Source organism: Numenius arquata, chromosome Z, assembly GCF_964106895.1.
Source record: "Numenius arquata chromosome Z, bNumArq3.hap1.1, whole genome shotgun sequence".
Lineage (NCBI taxonomy): Eukaryota > Metazoa > Chordata > Aves > Charadriiformes > Scolopacidae > Numenius > Numenius arquata.
In genome coordinates, this window is record NC_133616.1 from 37,045,046 (window position 1) to 37,066,317 (window position 21,272).

Here is a 21,272-nt window from a genome sequence, read left to right on the forward strand (position 1 = left end):
AGAAACAACTCAATTTTTCATCATGAGAACTGAAAGTTAAACCATTTGGACAAAATCCAAATTCAAAATCCAAAACCAGAAGAAACTGATCTCTCATGGGAATCTGATGCATGTACATGGCATATAACCTTTGCCTAAATCCTTGCACTTTCTTCACAGCCCTAGGCCACTGTCCCCTCGGTTATCTCTCCCTTGCCTCTCCATCCGTCTTCTCTGGAGGAAACCAATCACTCGTTAACACACTTTGCTCCTTTTCTTCAGAGTGCTCCACACATCTGCTCCATAACCTGCCTCTCTGCTTCTTGCTGGAGGGAGCTGTGACTAAATATTGCCGTGCTTTCTTTCATATGTCTCTTCACAAGAAATGTCTCCTTCTTATCACTGTTAACATCAGGAAATTCTCCTTCAGTCCCTACTGCTTCTGCTTTGTGGAAGCAGGAAGTACTGTGATAAGCATAAATCCCACTGAGCTTTGCATTTCACGTAAAGCGTGCTAGAATTTCAAATGGAGAGCAATGACAAGATTAGGTGAAATATAGTCCTAGCAATACCCTGGGGCAGAAGAGACATGCTAAGAATATATGATATATAAGCTTACATGATCTTTAAACTGTCTGATTTTTGTGTGACATAGCAGTGAGTTGCTAGCTCTCCAGCACAGAGCTCATAACTGAGAGACAGTCAAATATAATAATGACATGGGACTGTCTCTAAATAAGACTTGTAAAAAGACTATTAATATTTTTTCAAAAATTGAAGTTATTCTTTTTCCCAGACTCATTTCAATAAATGTGATATATACAGCAGAATGATATGTTATACTCAAGGATTTTCTTCCCCAAAATGGATAAAATATATTTATGCTACTGGGTATCTTCAATATGAGTTGCCAGAATGGTACTAATAAAATCAGCATTAGAATATCAATATTTGATGAATTTTGTAAGACTTGAATATTTTTCTTTTCAAATAGAAAAGTTGAATTCTGTGTAGAAATGAAAGATGTCTATCATTGCTAATTTACTGGGTAACAGAGATGTGTATGAGCAGAATGTGTGTTGGATAAAGTTTAACACCAGTGTTACAGAAGTCTTAGGAGACACTGAAATTTCTGGGTACTTTGGGGAAACATCAAATCAGATTTTGAAAATGGAGACAAGGTTCAGAAGAGCCTGGGCACATCAACAGGCTTTATCTCCACACACCTGTTGTGACACTCAGAGTTTTATCAGACTGCCTACATTTGACCCCTCACTTCTAGGATATTAAGATGCCACAAAACCATGGATATTTCATCCCATAAAGCTCTCCAACATAAGAGTGTCAGAAATCTCCAATATAAGAGTGATGCATGACTGAATTTAAAATTTTGAGGGTTCTAGTTCACATTTTTGGTATAGTATAGGTTTGGATGAATGAATGTAAAGACCCTGTTTCTTGTAGTTTTCCCTCTTTCTGTTGCCTCTCTTCACTTTTTGATATAAAATTACAACATTAATAACTATTTTGCTGGTAACCGAGAATCCTGATTTAGCTAGGCTGGAACAGTTTGGTCTGGTCAGAAACTTAAAACCACAGCTCATATGTTTGGATGACAGATAATATTGGCTGAGTTAACCTCACTTGACAAAGCAACACATTGCTTTGAGAGCAGAGCTACAGTTCTTCCTAGTGGGCATTACGTGGCACCGATGTGAGCAGTTCTAATGAACAGACAATGGAAGAGGCTTTGTTCCTCTCATGTCTACTGCTGCCCCCCAGAAAATTCTGTTAGGCATGCATCCTTTTTTTTTTCCTGACTTCTAGTTATAGGAGAAGGAGGCAGAAAGGACAGGGAAGGGTGAATGAAGAACCAAGGCATGCTGGTTAGTTCAGGTCAGCATTCTCTGGGCACCCACTCCATGATGCAGGCATAGAGTTGGGAGCATTTTCTAGCATCTTTTCACACGTTTCCTTCTTGTCTGCCTTCAGGACCTTATTGACGTTGCTACCTCTTTGGAAATGCTGACCTAACTAATTTTCACAGCTGCATGTGACCTACATGCTAAATTGACACCCCAGTTTAAATCCAGTTGGCAAAGCTCCCAAGAGCTTCATAGGTGACAGATCCTGCTCTTAAGACCTGTTTAGATGACAGTCTAATGGGCTTCTGTTTTCCCAGGGGCTTTCTGTTAATGGTGTGGAAAGGGAAGCAGAATTATAACACTTCTAGTTATTAAAATAAAAAAGTGTGAAAGAGAAGGCATGCCTGAGGGCAGTGGGAGATCATCACATAGCATGGGCAGGGTCATGAAGAAGTTGTAGGGTTCAACTGGGAAAGAGTCAAGTGAAGGAATAGGCTGTTTTGGTTAAACATCAGAATAAGTTTATGCTTCTCTACTTCACCACAAACACCAATTCAAAAGACTTGGAGGAAGTTTAAGTGAAGTTGTGGTGAAATAGAAAGCTATTAGTTACTCTTTAAATGGAGAAACAGTTGTGAAGGAGTTGAGAATAAAGAAAATCAACAGGTTTCGGTTCTTCTAAGTAGAAAGTTCTTACTAGATTTAATAAGGGCGGGGTTTTTTTTTTTCAGATTTTTAATGTTGTTGCATAATTCATAGGGTTGTTTAATTGGTCCAAAAGCTTTTGTTTTGATTGCCTTGAAAGCACCTATTTCATCGCTTATTTTAAAACAGATGGGAATTTCTTTGCTTATTTACACCATGTTTTTTTGCCTTCCCACAGTGGATGATACAGTGGTTGCTATTCCCTATGGAAGCAGGCAAGTTCGCCTCGTGCTGAAAGGACCCGATCATTTATGTAAGTAGAAAAAGTTAGTGTACATTTGTTTAAGAAAGCCTTGCTAACCCGCAGTGCTCTGTTTACACTGTGGTGTCTGGTTTCCCTCTCTCAGATCACTGATTTTGACACAGGGATGAGTCCTACCCTCAGAAGCTCTCCTGGAACCCAGTTACATCAGTGGTACATGTTCTTTTCACAGCAGAGCTTGGCCAACATTGCAAAATCATTTGCCCCTCCATAATTTTTCAGCCATTTCTGTTTGCTTATCCTTTGCCTGGCTCACTTGGTGCCAACTGCTTTTGTTTAAAATTAATAAAATATATCCCACTGAGTGAAGAAATATTGAGGACAGTAAAGTATAAGCTTCCCTACAGCTGAGCTTAGCTATGAAGCTGCTCATGACTTTAACACGTTTCTGTTATGATAATCTCTCTCACTGCCATAGACGCACACATGCACATGCACACACACACAAAATCACAGTCTAAAGATCAGAAACAGCATGTCTAAGTCAAACCATGCTCCTCAGTAGTGATATTCCTCCAAGGAGTTAAGACTGCTGAGTGCTACTACCCCTTCACTTGGTAGCTATAACACTTCCCTGCTTCATCTGACTGGGAGCTGTGTATCCCAGCAGCTGTGTATACCTCTTCACTGGGAGAAGAGTCTCAGGATTGGAGAATATTCTGGGAGAGTTGAAGGCAAATCCATTTATTTCATGAATAGAAACTCCTTGAATCCCTGTCTTACCTTTCAACGCATTAGCTACTCACAAGCTGCTTCTGTTTTCATCAGCAGCAAATGATCACTAGAGTGTTGGTAAATGGGTTTTACTGTCAGAAAAAAACACAAACTGTACTGCGTAACCTCTTAGAAGCACAAATTATTATAAGTAGTGCTCCCCTACTCCTTTTCCAAAAGGTAATAGGACCTTCCGGCAGCACAGACCAGTTAAAGTCCTCTGTGCTTGTCAGTGTAAATACAAACATTAGTGTCAGCAAAGAGGTGAAACACCAAACCTTTCTCACTCTCCAGATTTCTTTTGCCCAGAGAACTTATACTGAGTGGCAAAAGAAGGGGTGGTTTATCAGTCCTGTTCTGTCACACACTGCTTGTGTTGAGAAAGCAGTGAACATGCCACAACCGTTTTATGGTTCTTTAGGTTTAGAGCTGTGAATAAAGACCAGCAAATTACAAGTTATAAACTAAGAATAAATATATTATGTTTTTCTTAAAAGTTCAAATGCTGCCTGTACTTCAGTTTTAATTGGCCCTTTGGGTATTCCTGAACTGCACCAGCATGGTTGTTATTACTTTCCCAGTAAATGATTTGCACTCTTCCTTTCTCTCCTGTCTTCTTTCCCAGTATAGATGTTCTCTTCCAAGGTAGAAAAATTTCATATTTTTATTATTTTTTCAGTGAAATTGAGCTATAAGGCAGCTTTGAGAGAAATGAGATTTTAGCAGGGGAGATTGATCTAAAGCTGTCTTCACTTAGGCCATATCACGTTTCAGGACAAAAAGATTTGAATCAGTGAGGTCTGCCTGAGTCACTGGTTGAGATTTAGGTTAACTGCTCTGTGTAAACATGAATAAGTCCAAATACATCTCTTTCTTATTTCAGATGTCTCCATGAATCTTTCTATTCACCTATCAAAGGATTTTATATATGTATGAGCTACAATCAGGTGGGGGGCAGGGGCAGTATTTTGCCCTGTGAACTTTGGTTGTGGGAGAAGTCAACAGGAGGCTGATTATATATACACAAGTCTTACAACCATCTTTATCCCTAATGCATGCAGCCTTGTCCAGAAATAAATATATGGCCGAATGCATCACAAAGGAAGAGACTATTCTCACTGAAAACCAAGGAATTCATTAATACAGAGCAAATTCTTAGTGTACTGCCTCAGCAACTTCCTTCATGAATTAATTCCCAAGATCCGTCCTGAAAAGCAGTCTAATTACTGCAATTATCTTCCCCCCTAATTAACGACTTAGTACATGCTAATAAAAACATTTCTCCCATTTACTGTCTCTGAAAGTATGATTCCATCAGAGATTAATAGCACACCTCCATCTAATTCAGATTTTACCTTAGCTGCCCCTTTGTGTGGGAGAAGATTTGTGCATAATTTCACAAATACATGTGAAAGAATTACAGCTTTGCAATCCTTCATGATGAAATGTGTTGCCACTTTGAAATAACTACAAGAAACAGTTTACTGGTGAACATATGCTGCACAGCATAATCTGGAGTTGGTGGGGAGGCTAGGTAGGTGATGGAACAGATCTACATTTTAACTGTTGCATTTCCATTTAATAAATGATTTAATATTATTATTATGATTTAACAATCAGAAGTAACTGCTATAAAACAGTATCTGAAGTAATGCCCACTCTTTGGGAGCTTTGAATGTGGAGAGAGCCAGAGGGAGAGCTCAGGAGGGTTCAGCACTTGCCTTCCCTTCTTACTCAGCTGGGATGGATCAGACTAATTCTGGAGAGGAGGCAGGATTGCTGTCATACTGATATTTCTTTGCTGGACACCTTGCTTTCAGTTAATTGTCTATCACAGCAACATGTGGTTAGTGACCCACCTTTGAACTGAAAGAGGGAACAGCAACTTAGCAAAGCCAGCACTCATGGGTGAAGGTCTGAGTCATGCTCCACATAGGAGCCTGACTTACGGGGAGTCAGTTAAACAATAGCAAATATGCCTGACTAGGAACGGCTTAATGTGTCTGGAAGAGAATAAAAACATAACCTATGGTGAGGAGGTAACTGCAGAGCTAGAAATCTACAGGTTGAACAAAGCCAAAAAGCAGATGAAGGAGAAAAAAGAAACGTGGGAATGTGAATAAATTGTGGAAAAGAACAGAGAAGTTGCATTATCACTAATTTAGGAAGCAAATCTGCACCACCACTGTTTTGTGTTGGTTTTCTTTTTCTGCCTTTACTTACTCTTTCTTCAAATTGTCATACTTTAGTTGCCTGTTAATTTGTTTTTATTTGTCAGATTTGGAAACAAAGACCCTCCAAGGTGTGAAGAGTGAAAACAGCCTCAGCTCCACAGGCTCCTTCCTCGTGGACAATTCTAGTATTGACTTCCAGAAGTTTCCTGACAAGGAGATATTAAGAATATCTGGGCCTCTCACTGCAGACTTCACTATCAAGGTGAGGGTCATTGTCCACTGATCTCTTAGAGAAACATAAAGTAGACAAGATGTGTTGGAAAGAGGAGATTTTTGTAGATCTTAATTTTCCAGTAGGCATTTACCACAAAGCCTAGTCCAGGTTAGCTCTTGAATTCTACATGAAATACTTTATAGTTAAATATGTGATGTGATGAAAGTCTCATTTGATGCTCCTTGGAAAAGAGACTGAGTTTATTCCAAGAAAGGCATACCCAATGTGTGCCCTAAAGAGAAAAGGCAGATTACTTTCTGTATGTGCTGCTGAGGTGCAAATAAATCAAGGACTTACAGTTTGTTTTGTCTATGACAAGCAAAAAGAAAGAAAGTCTGTATCTTTGGCCCGTAATTTGTGGCGTTTATACTAGCGTAATTACACAGAAGACTGTAAGGGAGTGGAAAATGAGGTCCCCAAGCTCCAAAATAAATGGGATGACTTTGCTTGAGAAGTCATGGTGTCATTTTGAAGTTCTGCTTTGTGTTGCACTGGCAATAAGAATAAAATTGTTTCCTCCCATAAGAGCATTTCTTTTCTTCCGGGTAATATAAAACACATTGCTGGAAGCAATGCACACATTCTGTGGGAAAACACACATACAAAACCGAACATTTGGGAATTACAATAAAATAAATCCTTTACCAGTAGGTCCAAGGAACCTGAAGGATTTCAGCTGTAAAACTGTAAAACCTGTATCATGTCCAGGACTACATAAATTTTTCACCATGGGCCCCAGAGGTAGATGACATTTGCTTTAACCTAGAGCTGATGGCAGCTAGAAGTTTGAACAGTGAACTGGAAAATGCAATAAGTGATTGGGTTGGGTTAAGTTGGGCTGGAATGGGTTAGCTCGGGAAGTAGCAGAGCCCTGTGGACTATTCCCTACCCATCTTGGCATGTTAGCAGCACAAAAAGCAAGCTGAACTGGTTCAGCTTTTTGTGAACTGGCAGGACTGGTTCACAAACAGCAGGACTGGTTCACAAGGAGAAGCCTGACCTGAAGAATACATTCCTTTCCCTTTGAAGGTTAGAATGAAAATGCCTCAATAAAACAGATGCTGGTCAATTCAAAATGTCTAAAACACTTTTACCTGTGCTACAGATGATATCCAGATGATGAACATCAGTGTAATGTAAACAGTATTGCTCACGTTGCATTACTCGTGTTTTCTATGGATTTAAGGCAGCTTGGTTAGTAAGAACATATCCGTTGGGCACAGCTGGTCATGTAGACCAGTGGCCCTGAAATGGTAACAGGATGAGGATGCTTGGACTGTGTTCCTGGTATTTCCACTGTTATCTTTTATGAGAGGGAAAACACCTTTATCACTTGGTGCTCACATTTCCTTCTCTATCAAAGCAAGGTAAGAAGCGCTGTTTAAATCAAAGGCAGTGCTCTACTTGTGTGATAACTGAATGGCCAACAGGAGCATACAAACTGGCTAGGCATAGTCAGAACAGACACTGCTGAGTTGAGATTAAACTATTTTAATAGTCCTGCTATGTGTTCGCACCTTTTGAAAGTCAGAGTAGCATGGCTCAGCAAGTGTTAATTTATTGATGTGTCTGTTGTCTTAAATGGATATAGAAAAATGCACAAACAAAACCCCTGTTCACAGTTATAGGATCTTTTCTAAGGTTAGCAGTAGATTTTGCCTTGGATCAGGCACTTGAATATTCCTCGCATTTGATTCCGGTTAGTTATTTAATAAACTACAGAAGATACTTTAGATATTACTGCATGCAACAAGGATATTATTTTATAGTATTTAATAATTTTTCTAACAAAACTTTTAGCTTAATTTGTTAGATTTGTAGGATATAGGAATGTACATACAAATAATACTAATATAGGAGTACCAAAATGCATGTATAACTCTCAGTTACACCAGACTTGACAACTGCTTTCCATACTTACTATAGCCATGACTGTTTTGCCTTCAGCTTGTGAAGGTAAAGTATTTTTCTTTAAAAAATCAGATGAAAGGCTTTTCTGTGGTATTAGCAAGTTTTCCATACAAAGTAGGGTCTCTTTGGGTGTCAAAATTTACTTTCCTAGGACAAGGGAGTTTTTATGCAAATACATCTAAACAAATTTATAGATGTAGCAGAACTCTAGTTTTAGGATCATTGTCTCCAGAATGACTGTTATAATCCTTTCCAATTGACCCTGAATACTCTTATTCAGAGAGGTCAAGTTAGACACCTGGATATAATTCAGAAGTAGAAACTCAATGTGGGAGTTGACATGTAAGCTTCTTTATTGGTGACATGGAGTGCTTTAAAATTGCAAGAAGAAAGCTCATGCTGTTCTTGTAGGAGCTGAATTGTATAATTGATAGATGTCTTGACTTTGTAATACTCAGTGGTACATTCCTTGTGTGCTAAACTCCTGGCAATCTTTTCACACGATATGTAAATGACAAAACATAATTCAGTAAAACAGCTCTCCTTTTAAAAAATAAAGGTATTATCATAAAACAGGAGAAGAACCGGAGTTTTTCATGTTCTTATATTTTATATGCATAGTTTGAGAATTATAAATCTACGTTGTAAACTTCTAATGTTTGAAAGGCAGAAGACCTGGAAAAGATAACTGCAAACTTAAATTCAACTTGAATTTTGTTCCTAAATTCTGAGCATTTCCCTGTTTTGATGCTTTTAATACAGAATTCCGATTCATGTGAATAGAAATGCCTTTTTTCTAAAAGAAAAAATGGTCATGTTTGATAAAATCATCATGAAATGAAGGTCAGTTTCACTTGGAAATCTTTCTGGCTGACACTGTGATCTAGAGAACTGAGCAGTAATATCACATAGGGGGACTTGTCCTTTATTGTCAGAGCTGCCACTGATTTGCTGTGTTGCCAAGGTCACATATTCAGCTGTCTATGCTAAAAAGGCTTCTCTGTTGATATTGTCTGAGTGACCATTTCATGTCACACATCTGCACTCACTCCTTTGAGCAGGATGAATCAGTTCTGTCAGATGGGGTCTACAGCTGATAACGTAATGCTAACAGTCACCACTCGTTAGCTAAAACAGTCAGCACTGCAAATAGGAACCACCTGAGTGAACCACCTGAGTTATAGGCTTACTGAAGGGGAAGTGTTAGGGTTGGCAAAGCACAGCCTGTTACGTTTTCTTTTACAGGCTGTGGTTTTCACATAGCTAGGGCCCTAGCCCTGTGGCTCAGGTATGTGGCAGCAAAGACCAGTGGATTTAAAACAAGGTCTAGCAAAGGGTGTTGTCCAGACTTGGGGCTGGTTTGTAGGAGAAGCCACTGTTGGCCTAGATCTAGGCTAGACTAGTTTTATGTTGGTTTTCAATCCCTGGTATCAAGATGAAGGTTTGTTCATAGGGCCTGGTTGCGTGGACCAACAGTTTTGCATCAGGAATTTATACAGTTGGATCAGATGTTTGTCTGGAGGCTGTTGGAGATATTTGAATTAGGATTGGGTTTGCGTTGATGTTGTCTTTTGTAGTGCTAGGGCTACAAAGCTTTGGTTAGGAGCTGCTGCCAGAAGAGATTCCCTGGCTGTTTTTTTGTGCTGGTGGCTGGGGGTACTACAGCTGGCTGATTTAGAAATGGTGCAGACTGGGTTTCCTTGGGCAGAGTTACTGCTGAAATTAAGATTTTGGCCACCAATTGTCCAAAAATGTCACAAGACAGAGCTCAAAACTGGATGCTGAGTTATGCAGGGCTCTAGAGCTAGCCAGACAATTCTTATCTCGGTTGTGATCTGGCACTAGCAGAAACTGCTGGTGAGAGAAATGTATTTGATTAGAGTCCAGGTTAACAAAAGAAAATAAGGTTGGGAATTAGCTTAGACTTCCTGGGACTTGCAAGGGCATGCAGGAGATAATGCATGCGCAGGCAGCCACCTGGCAGAAAGGTTGATGGGCCTTGTCAGGCTAGGGCCAGGACTGGATTAAATCATCACTTTTGAACAGGAGCATACCATGATTTACCTTGTGGAATGAAATAAGAAATTATTTCCATTCTTGTTTTAGGGCAGAGGCCAAAAGATGCAAATCTGCTCTAGCAGCAAGGACCTATTGTTTATGGCTGGTTTATGGTTGGATTTTAGTGATATTGCCATATGAGGACTGAGGGTGATGACAGTAAGGGTATTCTGTGTAATTTAATCCTGATGCTGGCAAAGTTTTCCAGAGGAGATTATGCCTCATATTTGGGAGGAAGCTGCAGGTCAAGCAGGAAGTGGTGAAGGATCTAGTCCTGGAAGCATTGTAGATCAGGGTTAGGATGATGCTCCTGGGAGTAGATGAGCTGGATTTAAGGGTGAGCACACAGAAAGAGTACAAGTTAAAGCTTAGTTGTGACTGGGTCATGTTTTGTGTTATCAAGGTCAAATGACCAAAACACTTTGCTTAATCTAGAAGAGACCATTGGAATATAGTCCCTTATCATAAAACAATACTACCTCTTGAGATACATGTCTTCCTGAGGTCACTTCTGTAAGATGGTCTGGATCACTGACTTTTATCAACCTATGTTTGCATTCAATATTTTTTTCTTAGTCATAAAATTCACCCATTCTGATTTCCAAAGAAATATGCAATTGTTGTAATACTTTCTACGTCAAGCCAACAAGTAATGACCAGCCTGAAAAGAGACCTAATCATTATTTGTCTTGACTAGATCCTGTGACAAGTTCAGAAAAATTCTGCCCTTTTTTTCCTACTTTGGCAAATGTGGTAAAATTTATGGAAAGCCATGCAGTAGTCTTTTTGAAAGCAACGTACAGATTCTATTTCATACCTGCCCTTTTTTTGTTCAATATAAATTATGTCAATGTTTCTTAGAACATGATCATTCCCCTAATCAACATATTCCATCTATAAGTACATTGGACCTGCTACACTAGGTCAAGCAAAAAATTTCCTTCACTCGGTTTTCTGTTTCAGGGAAGAACTGCTTTCAAATACTGAAAGAAAGAGTGAAGAAGCAGATCAAGGTTACCCTCTTGTAGAGGCTTGTAGAACCTCTTTGACCCTCATGTTGCATGTGGACTATTGTGTCTAATGATTCAAATTAGCCAGTCTTCAGTAATTTCTGTAGGCTCTTTTGACCCATATTTGCCATTTTGACAACATTTAGCTTATGGGATGGGTTCCACAATGACCTATGCACTGTGTAAAATAAGGAATAAATTTCATTTTTATACCCTTGGTGCAATACTTTCACTGCTTCTGGATTTCCCCACTCTGAGAAACAGGAAATTATTACTACTATTTACCCCTATTCTCCATTATTTCTATAATTTAGGTCTCTGTCATCATCATTTGCCTCTTTCCTAGTGTCCTAATTTATTTAATCTTTACTTTTATCAAAGATGGTCCATACAAGGGTTATCCTTATTTCCCTTCTCTGTCCTCTTTCTGGTTCTGCAGTGGTTATATATTAATAATATTTTATAATCTGCAGAAATATGTAATTTGTGAGTAGTATTTAAATATATATGTGTATATTTTGGAAATATCCATTTTCTAGAAATGCATGTGTAGTTTAACAAAATATAACAATATTATTTAATAAATTATTTAATATAAATAGGTTAATTATATGATATACAGTTATATATTTTGAGATAGAGTGAACTACACATAATGATCAGGACACAAAAGTATTCTACTTGGCTGTGTAATGTTCTCTCTTTTTTCCTTGATTTCTGTAATAGTCCATTAATCTTTTTAACTGTTGCTGCACACTAAGCTGATATTCTCAGAGGAATGCCTATAACAATCCAACTAACCATTCTGAATGGTAGTAGCTAATGTGGAGGACATTTTCATGTATAATTAACATATATAATTAATTGTTTTCTCCCACAGACGCTATTTCTTTTTTACTGAACTTGAATTTAGTTTGCCAAAGCTTCAAGTGCTTTCACAGTTAGTTTCATTTTTAGTGACCGTTCATTATTATTTTCATTAGCCAACTTGGTCAGCTCATGGTTGACCCTTTATCTTGTTCACCTGGGGGTCTGCCTAATGACTCATGCCCTAGCACACATCCCTGAGGGATTCCACAGGTCCTTCATCCGTTACATAGACAGGTTATTGGATCGTTCTCTGTTAACCAGTCATCAGTCCACAGGAGGATCTTCTTAACTCATGTGAACTTTGTCCAGGATCTTTGGTGAGGGACCTAGAAGAGGAGACCTTAGGAGGTTCCTAATCTACCTTTATCAGTGTTCCTCATGAATTTTGGCAAAGCAAATCACAATGCTTGGAAAGCATCACCCTTTTCAGGGACCATTCTTTGACTTCTGTTCTTTATTATCATTCTATCTACTGGTTCCATAACAGAAGTAGAGATTATTGGTCTGTATTGCATTACTCATGAAGCCCCTTCTAAAAAATGTTCTTACGATTTTCTATTTATTTTCCTGTGGTTTAAACGATAGCTTGTCCATGAAAATAGTCTACATGTGATCATACATGATTTGCATTCCTGTGCTCTTCAAAGAGTACATGATTTGAAACTACTGAGTGGGTGCTGTTTGGGTCTGGAAATGTGTTACTGTTTAATCTTACATATCTTAAAATACTGCTGATCTGAAATCTACTGTCAGGTTTTAATGTGAGGCAATAGAGACAGTATCTTAGATGTTATTTTTCTGTTCCTCTGACAAATTGTTCTTTGCAATTTTTCCTTTTTCTATATCTTTTTTCTGGCATGATGTGTAAGTTCTCCAAGTCTATCTATTTCAAAAATCAGCCAGTTTTAAGTACTATGAAGCTTTGGTGCCAACTTTGTTCAGTTTTCATCCTTTTAACAATTTTTTTTTTGTGGCAAACATTGCCTTTTTATTTTGTTAATTTTATTTTTATACAGTCTATCACAATAAGATCCTATTTTTTTTATATTAGTTTCTTAAGTATTGCTGTGTGATAAATATTGTGCAGTGGGGGTTAAGGTGGCTTGTTCAAAGGTTAATTATCTTACCCTGTTGTTTGTGAAATGGTCTTTCCATAGATGAATAGGGTGTTAAGGGTGGTATTCATAGCAGAGGAGAAGCAGGGATGGTTTTAGTGTATTTGGGGTTGCCCTTGGTTATGTGGAATAATTTTTGTCTTCTCATTTGAGAAGCTTCTGGTTTTGTTGCACTTAGTAGAGGATTCTGTACAGATTATCATAGCTGTTATAACTGATACAGCAGGCTCTGTGGCTGCCAGCTATCCTAGCCAGTCCATTGCACTGATTTTCTGTTTTGTTCTTCCTTTGGGGAGAGTAATGGAATTTGAGAAAAGATTTGAACCTTCTAGCTTTCTCTTTTGGCTTTGTGAGAGATTTAGTCTAAAGCCTTTTTAACACTCATCTTAATCACCTAAAGGAACACAGCTTAATCCAAGACTGGGGTATGGTGAGCAAGTTCAATTCAGAGATGTTTTGTAAAGCGTGTAAATTGGTGATAATGTAATTTCACAGGGAATTCTCTATCCAATTTAGAGGCTGAATTGAGAAGCAACAGACAGACCTGTCTTCCATATAAAGACAACCCCAAAACCAAGCTGATCCAACACAAGACTGTCACAATCAGGGGACATGAATGCAGGAGTGGGCAGTAGACATGTTCCCTGGAGCTCAAAGGCTGAGCTCCCTTCAGCGTTCCAAGGGAATTAAAAGGCAAGCTCAGAGGAGTCATGGGGTAGTCCTGTGTTAGACAATATTCTTGAAAGCTTTCAGCATCTCTTGTGATTTACAGTTTTTGTACTTTTTATGTTATTTTAAACCAGCTTGTAAAATTACTTTCTCATGACAATGTCTGGCTCCTATTTCTGATTCATGAACAAATTATGAACAGCAACAAATCTCTCGCACATCCTCTTTCTTTTTCAGTGTAAGGTATCACTACATACAACCAGCAATATTAAAGCACACCAAATAGGGAAAGGAAAGTATCATAAAAACTTTGTTTTTACTGACATGAAAAGCACAAAATTATGTATGCTACATGAGGATAGTTCTCCACACCCTCATGCCCAGTTTCTTTGTATGTTACTTAGAAGACTTCAATATTGAACTTCTCATTGATAAATAAAACCTCATTATTTGAGACTTGGCACTTGCAGAAAGCATTTGTAATAATAATGTGGAAAAATCCATTAGAACTTTTTTAATAAGCATGGTGACATGGAGCTAGATCATAATACACCAGGTCAAATTTCATAAGACAAAAGATAGTATGCAATAATAATTCTCTTTCCCTGATCCCAGTTGCATCCCTGACATGCAGACACACAAGAAAGAAATGGTGTCTTTCCTCCTTCTTCAGCACACATAATTTCTTAAAATGGGAGCATCTTGTTGAATACACTTTTCATGGTTTAACCCTACAATTAACATTAATAAATGCTTGCTTATCACTGCAGCTTATAAATTGTTAATTAAATTTCACAAACCCCCAAGTACAGTTTTGTAGACCAGGACAAGTTTTTATAAACAAACAATTCAGACATATGCTGCCAAAATCAAGCATGAAAGGGTTAGGCTTTGGGGGACTTTGCTTGCTTGTTTGTTTGTTTTTATGTGAACTAATCAAATTTGGGGATTTTAGGAAAAACAACACAATACAAAGGTGAAGTCAAATATTGTAGCTTCTTGGTCACAGGACAGACCAGAATAATTCAAAAAGATTATGCTGCTTTCATATTCAAACTATGAAATTTGTTTTCATTGAACTTTCTGTGGAAATTCCCAAAATCAATACTGCATTTTATCAGCCTCAAACTTCACTTGAGGATGGTGCCTCTATTGTACCATCCCAGACAGTTGTTTACAAAATCATTGTAAAAAAACAGGGTACAAGCAATGAGTTTTTTTCAAGATTTTTCTACAAGAAAAAAAGATAGCTCTGATGCTAGTGACTGTAGGCTAGGCAGTTAATTTTTGATGGAGAGCCTGAGGACTCTTAATTTTAACCAACTCTTTATAAGATTGGCGATATCCTCTTCATTTTCACGTAGAGGTGAGGGCTCTTCTGATGTTCGAAATACTCCAAACTCCCCCAAAACCTAAAGGAAGTCAAGGATGATCTCTAGGGGGTTGTAATGCACAAATGCAGGGTTTAGTGTTCTGCAAGATCAGATCATTCTGCTCCCTGCTATTAATAAATTTAGATAGGATTTTATTTGCAAACATAACGAATGATTGACATTTTTTCTGATTTAGTGGCCTAAGGATGCAAAACTCACTGTTAAGAGATCTAACTAAAGATTCTCAAGTATTGACCATCTCTATTTGAAGCTCTGGCATTTTTCACAGCTAGCAGGGTGTTGCAAATACTGCCAGGGTAAAAAATTTCACCATACTCCAGAGCTGAGTATTTCAATGTGTGGAAATTGGCCCTGTGCAGCAAAACCAGGACATTTCTTAAATCATTTAGCTATCAAGTCTCAAGTTTTGCAAGGCTCAAGCAGCCACTGATGTTTTCTCCTGGATCAAGATCTTAGCTTTAGCAAACTGTCAAACAAAATCAAAAAGAAATTTTTGCTGTGTGGAATCACCATATATTGTTCCTCTTCTGCTTACAGTACTCCTTAAAAAAATAAACAATGATGTGCCTGCTTCTTGCATTTGCTTGTTTTGTATCATTTCAGCTTATGGCTGTGGCTCGTTTTAATTCTTTCCCACCTATATTTTTACCATGGCTGTATGAGTGACTTCTACATTAGGCTGGAAAAGATGTACATCTGTCTTTTCTCTGTGTCAAAACAGACAGATAATTCTGCAGACATGCAGGAATAGTCTGGTGGGAGAGGAAATCTTCTGTGTTCTTGATTTTTTTTTCTTTTTTTAATGTGAAATCTTTTTCCTTCCTTTTCTTTTATAGTAGGCTCTGTGTGAGCTCTTGGTCAGTTCTTCATGATTCGCTGAAGATCGTACTGCTAAGTAGATCTTCTGAGTTTAAGAATCACTGATGATCCTTAAAAAACAGAGTAAGAGAAGAATTCTCCCCAGTGAATGCTTTTTCTGCACATTCAGATCAGAGACCTCCACGAATGGCTTCCAGCACAATTAAACATTTTTCCCAGGAGTGCATGAGGCTTTCATGAGCTCAGAAAGACCCTTCTGAAGTGTGTGATTAATGCACCATCCCTGCACAAGGAATTAGATATCCTGTTTCTGACACAGAGACTCAAATGATATTAATCCGTGCAAAAGGCCTCCCATTTGCTGAAGAAGCCATATTGCTACAGCTGTATTTTTTTTTCCTGTTGGGAATTTACGTCACTGTTTACTCTAATTAGAAAAGGGCAGCCTTAGTCTCTGTGGGCCAGATCTCTTACAGCCATCAACATATCCTGCAGTATTTTTGCCTTCCTCTTTCTCCTCAAGATATACTTTGATTTGTAATCATGTTTCTGTCCATCTACAGGGTAAAACAAAACAAACAACCCAGATTACACTGCTCAGATCAATTTGTCATATTTTTGCTTCTGTTTCACAGTCTGCTCTTTGACAATGTCTCCTGGTGTTTGGAAAGAGAAAAAATGAAAGGCAGATTGAAAAATAGTTTCAAAACAGGGCAACTTGTTCAAAAAAACGGGAAAAGAAAAAGGAGGCAGTGCTGAAACATTTTAAGCTGTCTGGAAAAAAGAACAAGGAGGAATGCTCCTGGGAGCAATCTTGGAGAAGGGTCCATCTTTTCTGCTTGTGATTTGGTAGTTTTCTCTCCTGTGACAGCATCATGCGACTGATGCAGAGATGCCCAAGCCACACAGACACATTAGGTCCTCGGACAAATAATCAACTAGGAGAGGCTTTTAGTAGCAGCGTTGTTGTTCTTCATTTGCCAGCTGTTCATGTAAAGTCTTAGGGTTAAGGACAAGGAATGCCCTGTAGAGATTTTGAAGTCCCCATAACTGTATTAATCATCACAGCTGTCAAAGAGAAAGGGTTTTTTTCCTGGGCCCTGTGCAGGTGGTGCTGCTTTAGCAGCATGAAGGTCTCTTTTCTTGTTGCATTTCTTGAACTATAAACTCTTGTTTACATGGGAAATCATGGAATCATAGAATCATAGAATTGTCTAGGTTGGAAGGGACTTTTAAGATCATCGAGTCCAACCATTGACCTAGCACTGACAGAAACCATCACTAAACCATATCAGTAAGCACTACGTCTTCCCATCTTTTAAATACCTCCAGGAAGGAGGTATCCATTCAGCACACAAAGTACTGGAAGCATAGTGAAGCTCAGGTGGTTTGAAAGTTGGCAGTACTTGTAGGCTCTAAAGAATGTTTTCCAAACATGCACTTAGCTCCAGCCAGAAGTCCACACCTATGACTGGAAGGAGCATTTCTTCAGCCAAAATAAAGAAAGCAGAACAGTACCACAAAGAAGAATGAAAAAGAGACCTCATCTCAGAAATCAAAAAAATCTTGAATTACAATTTTCGTACTTTTGTATTTCTCACAACACAGTCTCCCAATTTTTATTCTGAACTATTTAATATAGTATACATGGACTCAGAAGGTTTTGGGAAATATTAAATATCTAAAATCCATGTCATTTTGGCAGGGAAAGCAGGTAGTGGTAGGTGATTTTTGGATTGAAGAAAGATCAGGCCATATCCTCTGTCCCCATAAAATTATTCGGTAGCACTAACCATGCATTTACCATGCATTCATTATTTTTGAATGGTCTCAGAATGGCCAGAGATGCCACTGATTATGCCTAGAAATTTATTTTACTATGTTCTGCAGCCAAGATTTTGCCACCCATCTAGGCTCTGTTTTGTGCATTTCATTTTCTTATTGCAAAGTATCCCTGGTATTTCATGTATCTGCAAGGTGTCTCAAAGCTGTGAGATGCATGTGGCAGAATGCTTCTTCCCAGTATTTATGTCAGTTTCACTCTTTGGTGTTACGTCTTTTTCAGATCCGCTATGCTGGTGCTGCCGATAGTTCAGTTCAGTTTATCTTCTATCAGCCTATCATTCACCGATGGAGGGAAACTGATTTTTTCCCTTGTTCTGCATCCTGTGGAGGAGGTAATGAATTACCACTATATTCCAGAAACCATTATCTGCATACAGAATCTGTCCCAACTTCTGCACTGAGATTTGAACCTTTAACATGGACAAAATCTGAAAATGAAAGTAGTGACATCTAAATGAAGGGAGGGATGTAGCAACAGTGGTAGTTGCCTGCAGATTTTCTTGCATCATACCATGCTCTATACGTAAAGTACATTTTGATATCCACATGACTGCATTTAATGCTACAGCTGACAGCTACAGCTGTCAACATAAGGGCTGATGGGATTTAGGCTGACTTTGGAATTGCAAGATGTCTCCATTTGCTCCTGACCCCACCAGCAGCTTTATCTTCTGAACTGAAACTGAGTGCATGAGTCTTGGAAACCAAGAAACCTCGGCCTTCATTTTTTGTTTTTGCCCCAGGTTTCTGAATTTTTATTTGGCCATGCTGCTTATCTTTTGGTTCCTACTACATGTGATTTAAGTTGTTGTTTTCAATCAGGTCTGTAAAACAACAGCTGTTATGTCCAAAAGTGCTGATATTTTCAGTTTGCTTTTTACCAAATCAGAGCTTAGATGCACTTCAGAGAGAGATAGGAAGAACACGACTTCACATATTATTTCTTCCACTGTGTATTGCAGGGTATCAACTGACATCTGCTGAATGTTTTGATCTGAGAAGCAACCGGGTAGTAGCAGATCAATACTGTCACTATTATCCTGAAAATATCAAGCCAAAGCCAAAACTTCAAGAGTGTAATCTGGATCCTTGTCCTGCAAGGTCAGTCAGCTCTAGTTTTAAAAGTGACTGGACTCTAAAGGAGTAAAATGAAGTAGGAAAATATTCTGTTGCTATTGTTTACAGTGTCATAGCCTACATAATTCAACCTCTTTCTTATCCTGAGGATGTACTGTGTAGAAAAAGACCTCTGTTCCACACCTTCACATTGCAAAGACTGATTTCAAATGGTTGCTTCTGACCCTCAGATTATGTTTTGCCTCATTATATGATATAAAGTGTGAGAAAATAAATTGTCCATGATACCATCCTATGATCAACACATGTCTCTTAAGTATCAGTGATATAGGAAAAATTCTCTTGAGGTAAAAATGTTGCTGTAAAATGGCTGTCACCACAATTAGAGGCATTATTTTTATGAGTTTTTACATTTACTCCTTAATAAAAAGCTTACTTGCAGTCGTGGCAGCTTGTAAGAACGTAACGCGGGAATTTGTTCTAATTATCAATACCCTTTGGCCCCACAAAAAAGACTCCTCTCTGCTCTTTTGCCAAACATTCTTCCTCAGGAGATTGATAGTAAAAATAGTAAAATCAGAGTCAGATTTCCTGTGTATAAGAAAAGGAACAAAACCACAAAAAGGACCAGTCCTTTTTTGCACTGATTCCTTTGAACTCCAGTGGAAGTCAGTCTGCAGCCCCTCATAAGCTGCAAGCATTTATTTGTGTAGTCTAAAACTTTTGGTCCTCTTGTTTGGCTTTGCTAAAAGATGGTTAAGCACAGCTCAGCAGGCATGCGTGCAAGGATGCCCTAAAGCCGTTTATTTACCTGCTCCTTTCCCTCTGCACTAGTTTTGAGCCAAGTCTGATAAAGTGAGTACAAGCAAGTGTCACCTAAAAAGTTGCTCTGGCCTTCAGATTGCTGGAGGTTACCATAGAGAAAAAATGTCCTAGCCAGGATAAGGATGTTTTAGGGACCTACGGGACTATGTATGCACCTGACTGAGGATGACTGCTTCCCAAGCCAGGTGTCCGTGCTTTAAACTAGCTAGGCATTATCAGACCAGAACAAATCACTCCAAGCCCAAGATAGTTTTCACCTCTTCCAGAAAGTTTTCTATAAAGTTCATTGACTTTTCATAACTGGAGTTAAAACTCAGTTTTTTTCATCCCTGAAGACACATTTACCCACAGTATATGGTAGTTTATAATCCTTTGTTCTAGTAAACACATTTTTTATTCTAGTAAACAGAATTTTAACAGTAATTTTGTTTGTAAATAGATAAAAACCAGAAAAGTTCTCAGACAGTTTTAAATTTGAAGTGAAAATCTTTCAGAATTAAAAAATCCAACATTATTTCAGCTGTATTGTACAGTCTTAAAATTACATACTTTATCATGTATTAAGGATATAATATTAAGAATGCAGCTGCACCAAGACTTTATGAAAAGTATTTTCTGTTAAACATGTGCTCAGAAGTGATTTTTCAACTTAGAGATTGCTTTCCCACAATGCAACAAGATCATTTTTTCCTTTAACAATATTCTGTCAAGTTCAGTATGTGGCTTCTCTTTCCACAAGAAAACATATATTTAATTTCTCAGGTTACTTAAATATATTAACAGTTGCAACTAGAAAACTTACTATAATAAAGTTCTTGTATTTTTTCCTCAGTGATTTTCTCAGATCAGAAACTGTTTCTTTGAATTCTCCTTGAATTGTTTGAGACAAATGTCAGTAAAGTAGAGGCCAGGTATGATCAGGCAAGAGACCTAAATATGAACGTCTCAGAAAAAGTGTTGAGGAAAGGTGTGAGTCGATATGAAACCTGTCTTTTACATTCTCCTCTCACAGTACCAATGAGAAAGTAATGTAGCTGCTTTTTTTTTCTTTTCAAACCTAAGCTGCTACTTTTTAAAAACAGAGTTCCGAGTCAAAAATTTACCTCTGGAATTTGTACTATGGATATTTTCCATACTTTTCCTGATAATTTTAAATGCCATATTCTCAAATAGTAAGACAAATTACTGCATGGTACGTGGACGGAAAGAGAGAAAAAAAGTAGCAGTTGGGCAGATGTCAGGAAGAAATTTTTGTTTTATATAAGCCATAACAAGGCAAAGTTGTTGATATAAAGACCCCGAGGGGAGGGAGAGTCATTTAGAAGTACAGCTATGCTGTCCCAGGGTACAGGCAGTAACAGGGAGGCATTAGCTTTTTGGAAACATCCTCACAGAATGCCAAATTGCAAATTATTATTTTGAAAAGTGTCTTTGTAAAGAATTCAAGAATCAACAACTCAGACAGAAAACCAGAGGAAATCTGTGGTAACTTGTGGAAACCTGATGCTTCCTTACGGTCAGGAAGAGGGTAGGTGAAGCAGAACAACAGGGTCAGGAGCATGAGCGAGGAGGGTGTCTTGGCTCTGCCGTGTCTTTGCTGTGTGGGAGCCACCAGTATAAAACCAAGATGTTAATTTTTCCTGGCAAACCCCGTCCCAGTGAAGCATAGCTGATTAGTGGTTGCTGACTGTTCCTATGGTGTGTAA

At 38.3% G+C, this 21,272-nt stretch overlaps 1 protein-coding gene across 1 annotated transcript in view; it reads left to right on the forward strand.

The window, feature by feature from the left end:
- Positions 1–21,272, forward strand: part of ADAMTSL1 (ADAMTS like 1) — a 425,741-nt gene that overhangs the window by 291,611 nt on the left and 112,858 nt on the right. Inside the window, exons 7-10 of the mRNA XM_074166017.1 lie at positions 2,728–2,802; positions 5,804–5,961; positions 17,885–17,996; positions 18,627–18,765. Coding sequence (XP_074022118.1) covers positions 2,728–2,802; positions 5,804–5,961; positions 17,885–17,996; positions 18,627–18,765 — 484 coding nt within the window. The remainder of the gene's footprint in view (positions 1–2,727; positions 2,803–5,803; positions 5,962–17,884; positions 17,997–18,626; positions 18,766–21,272) is intronic.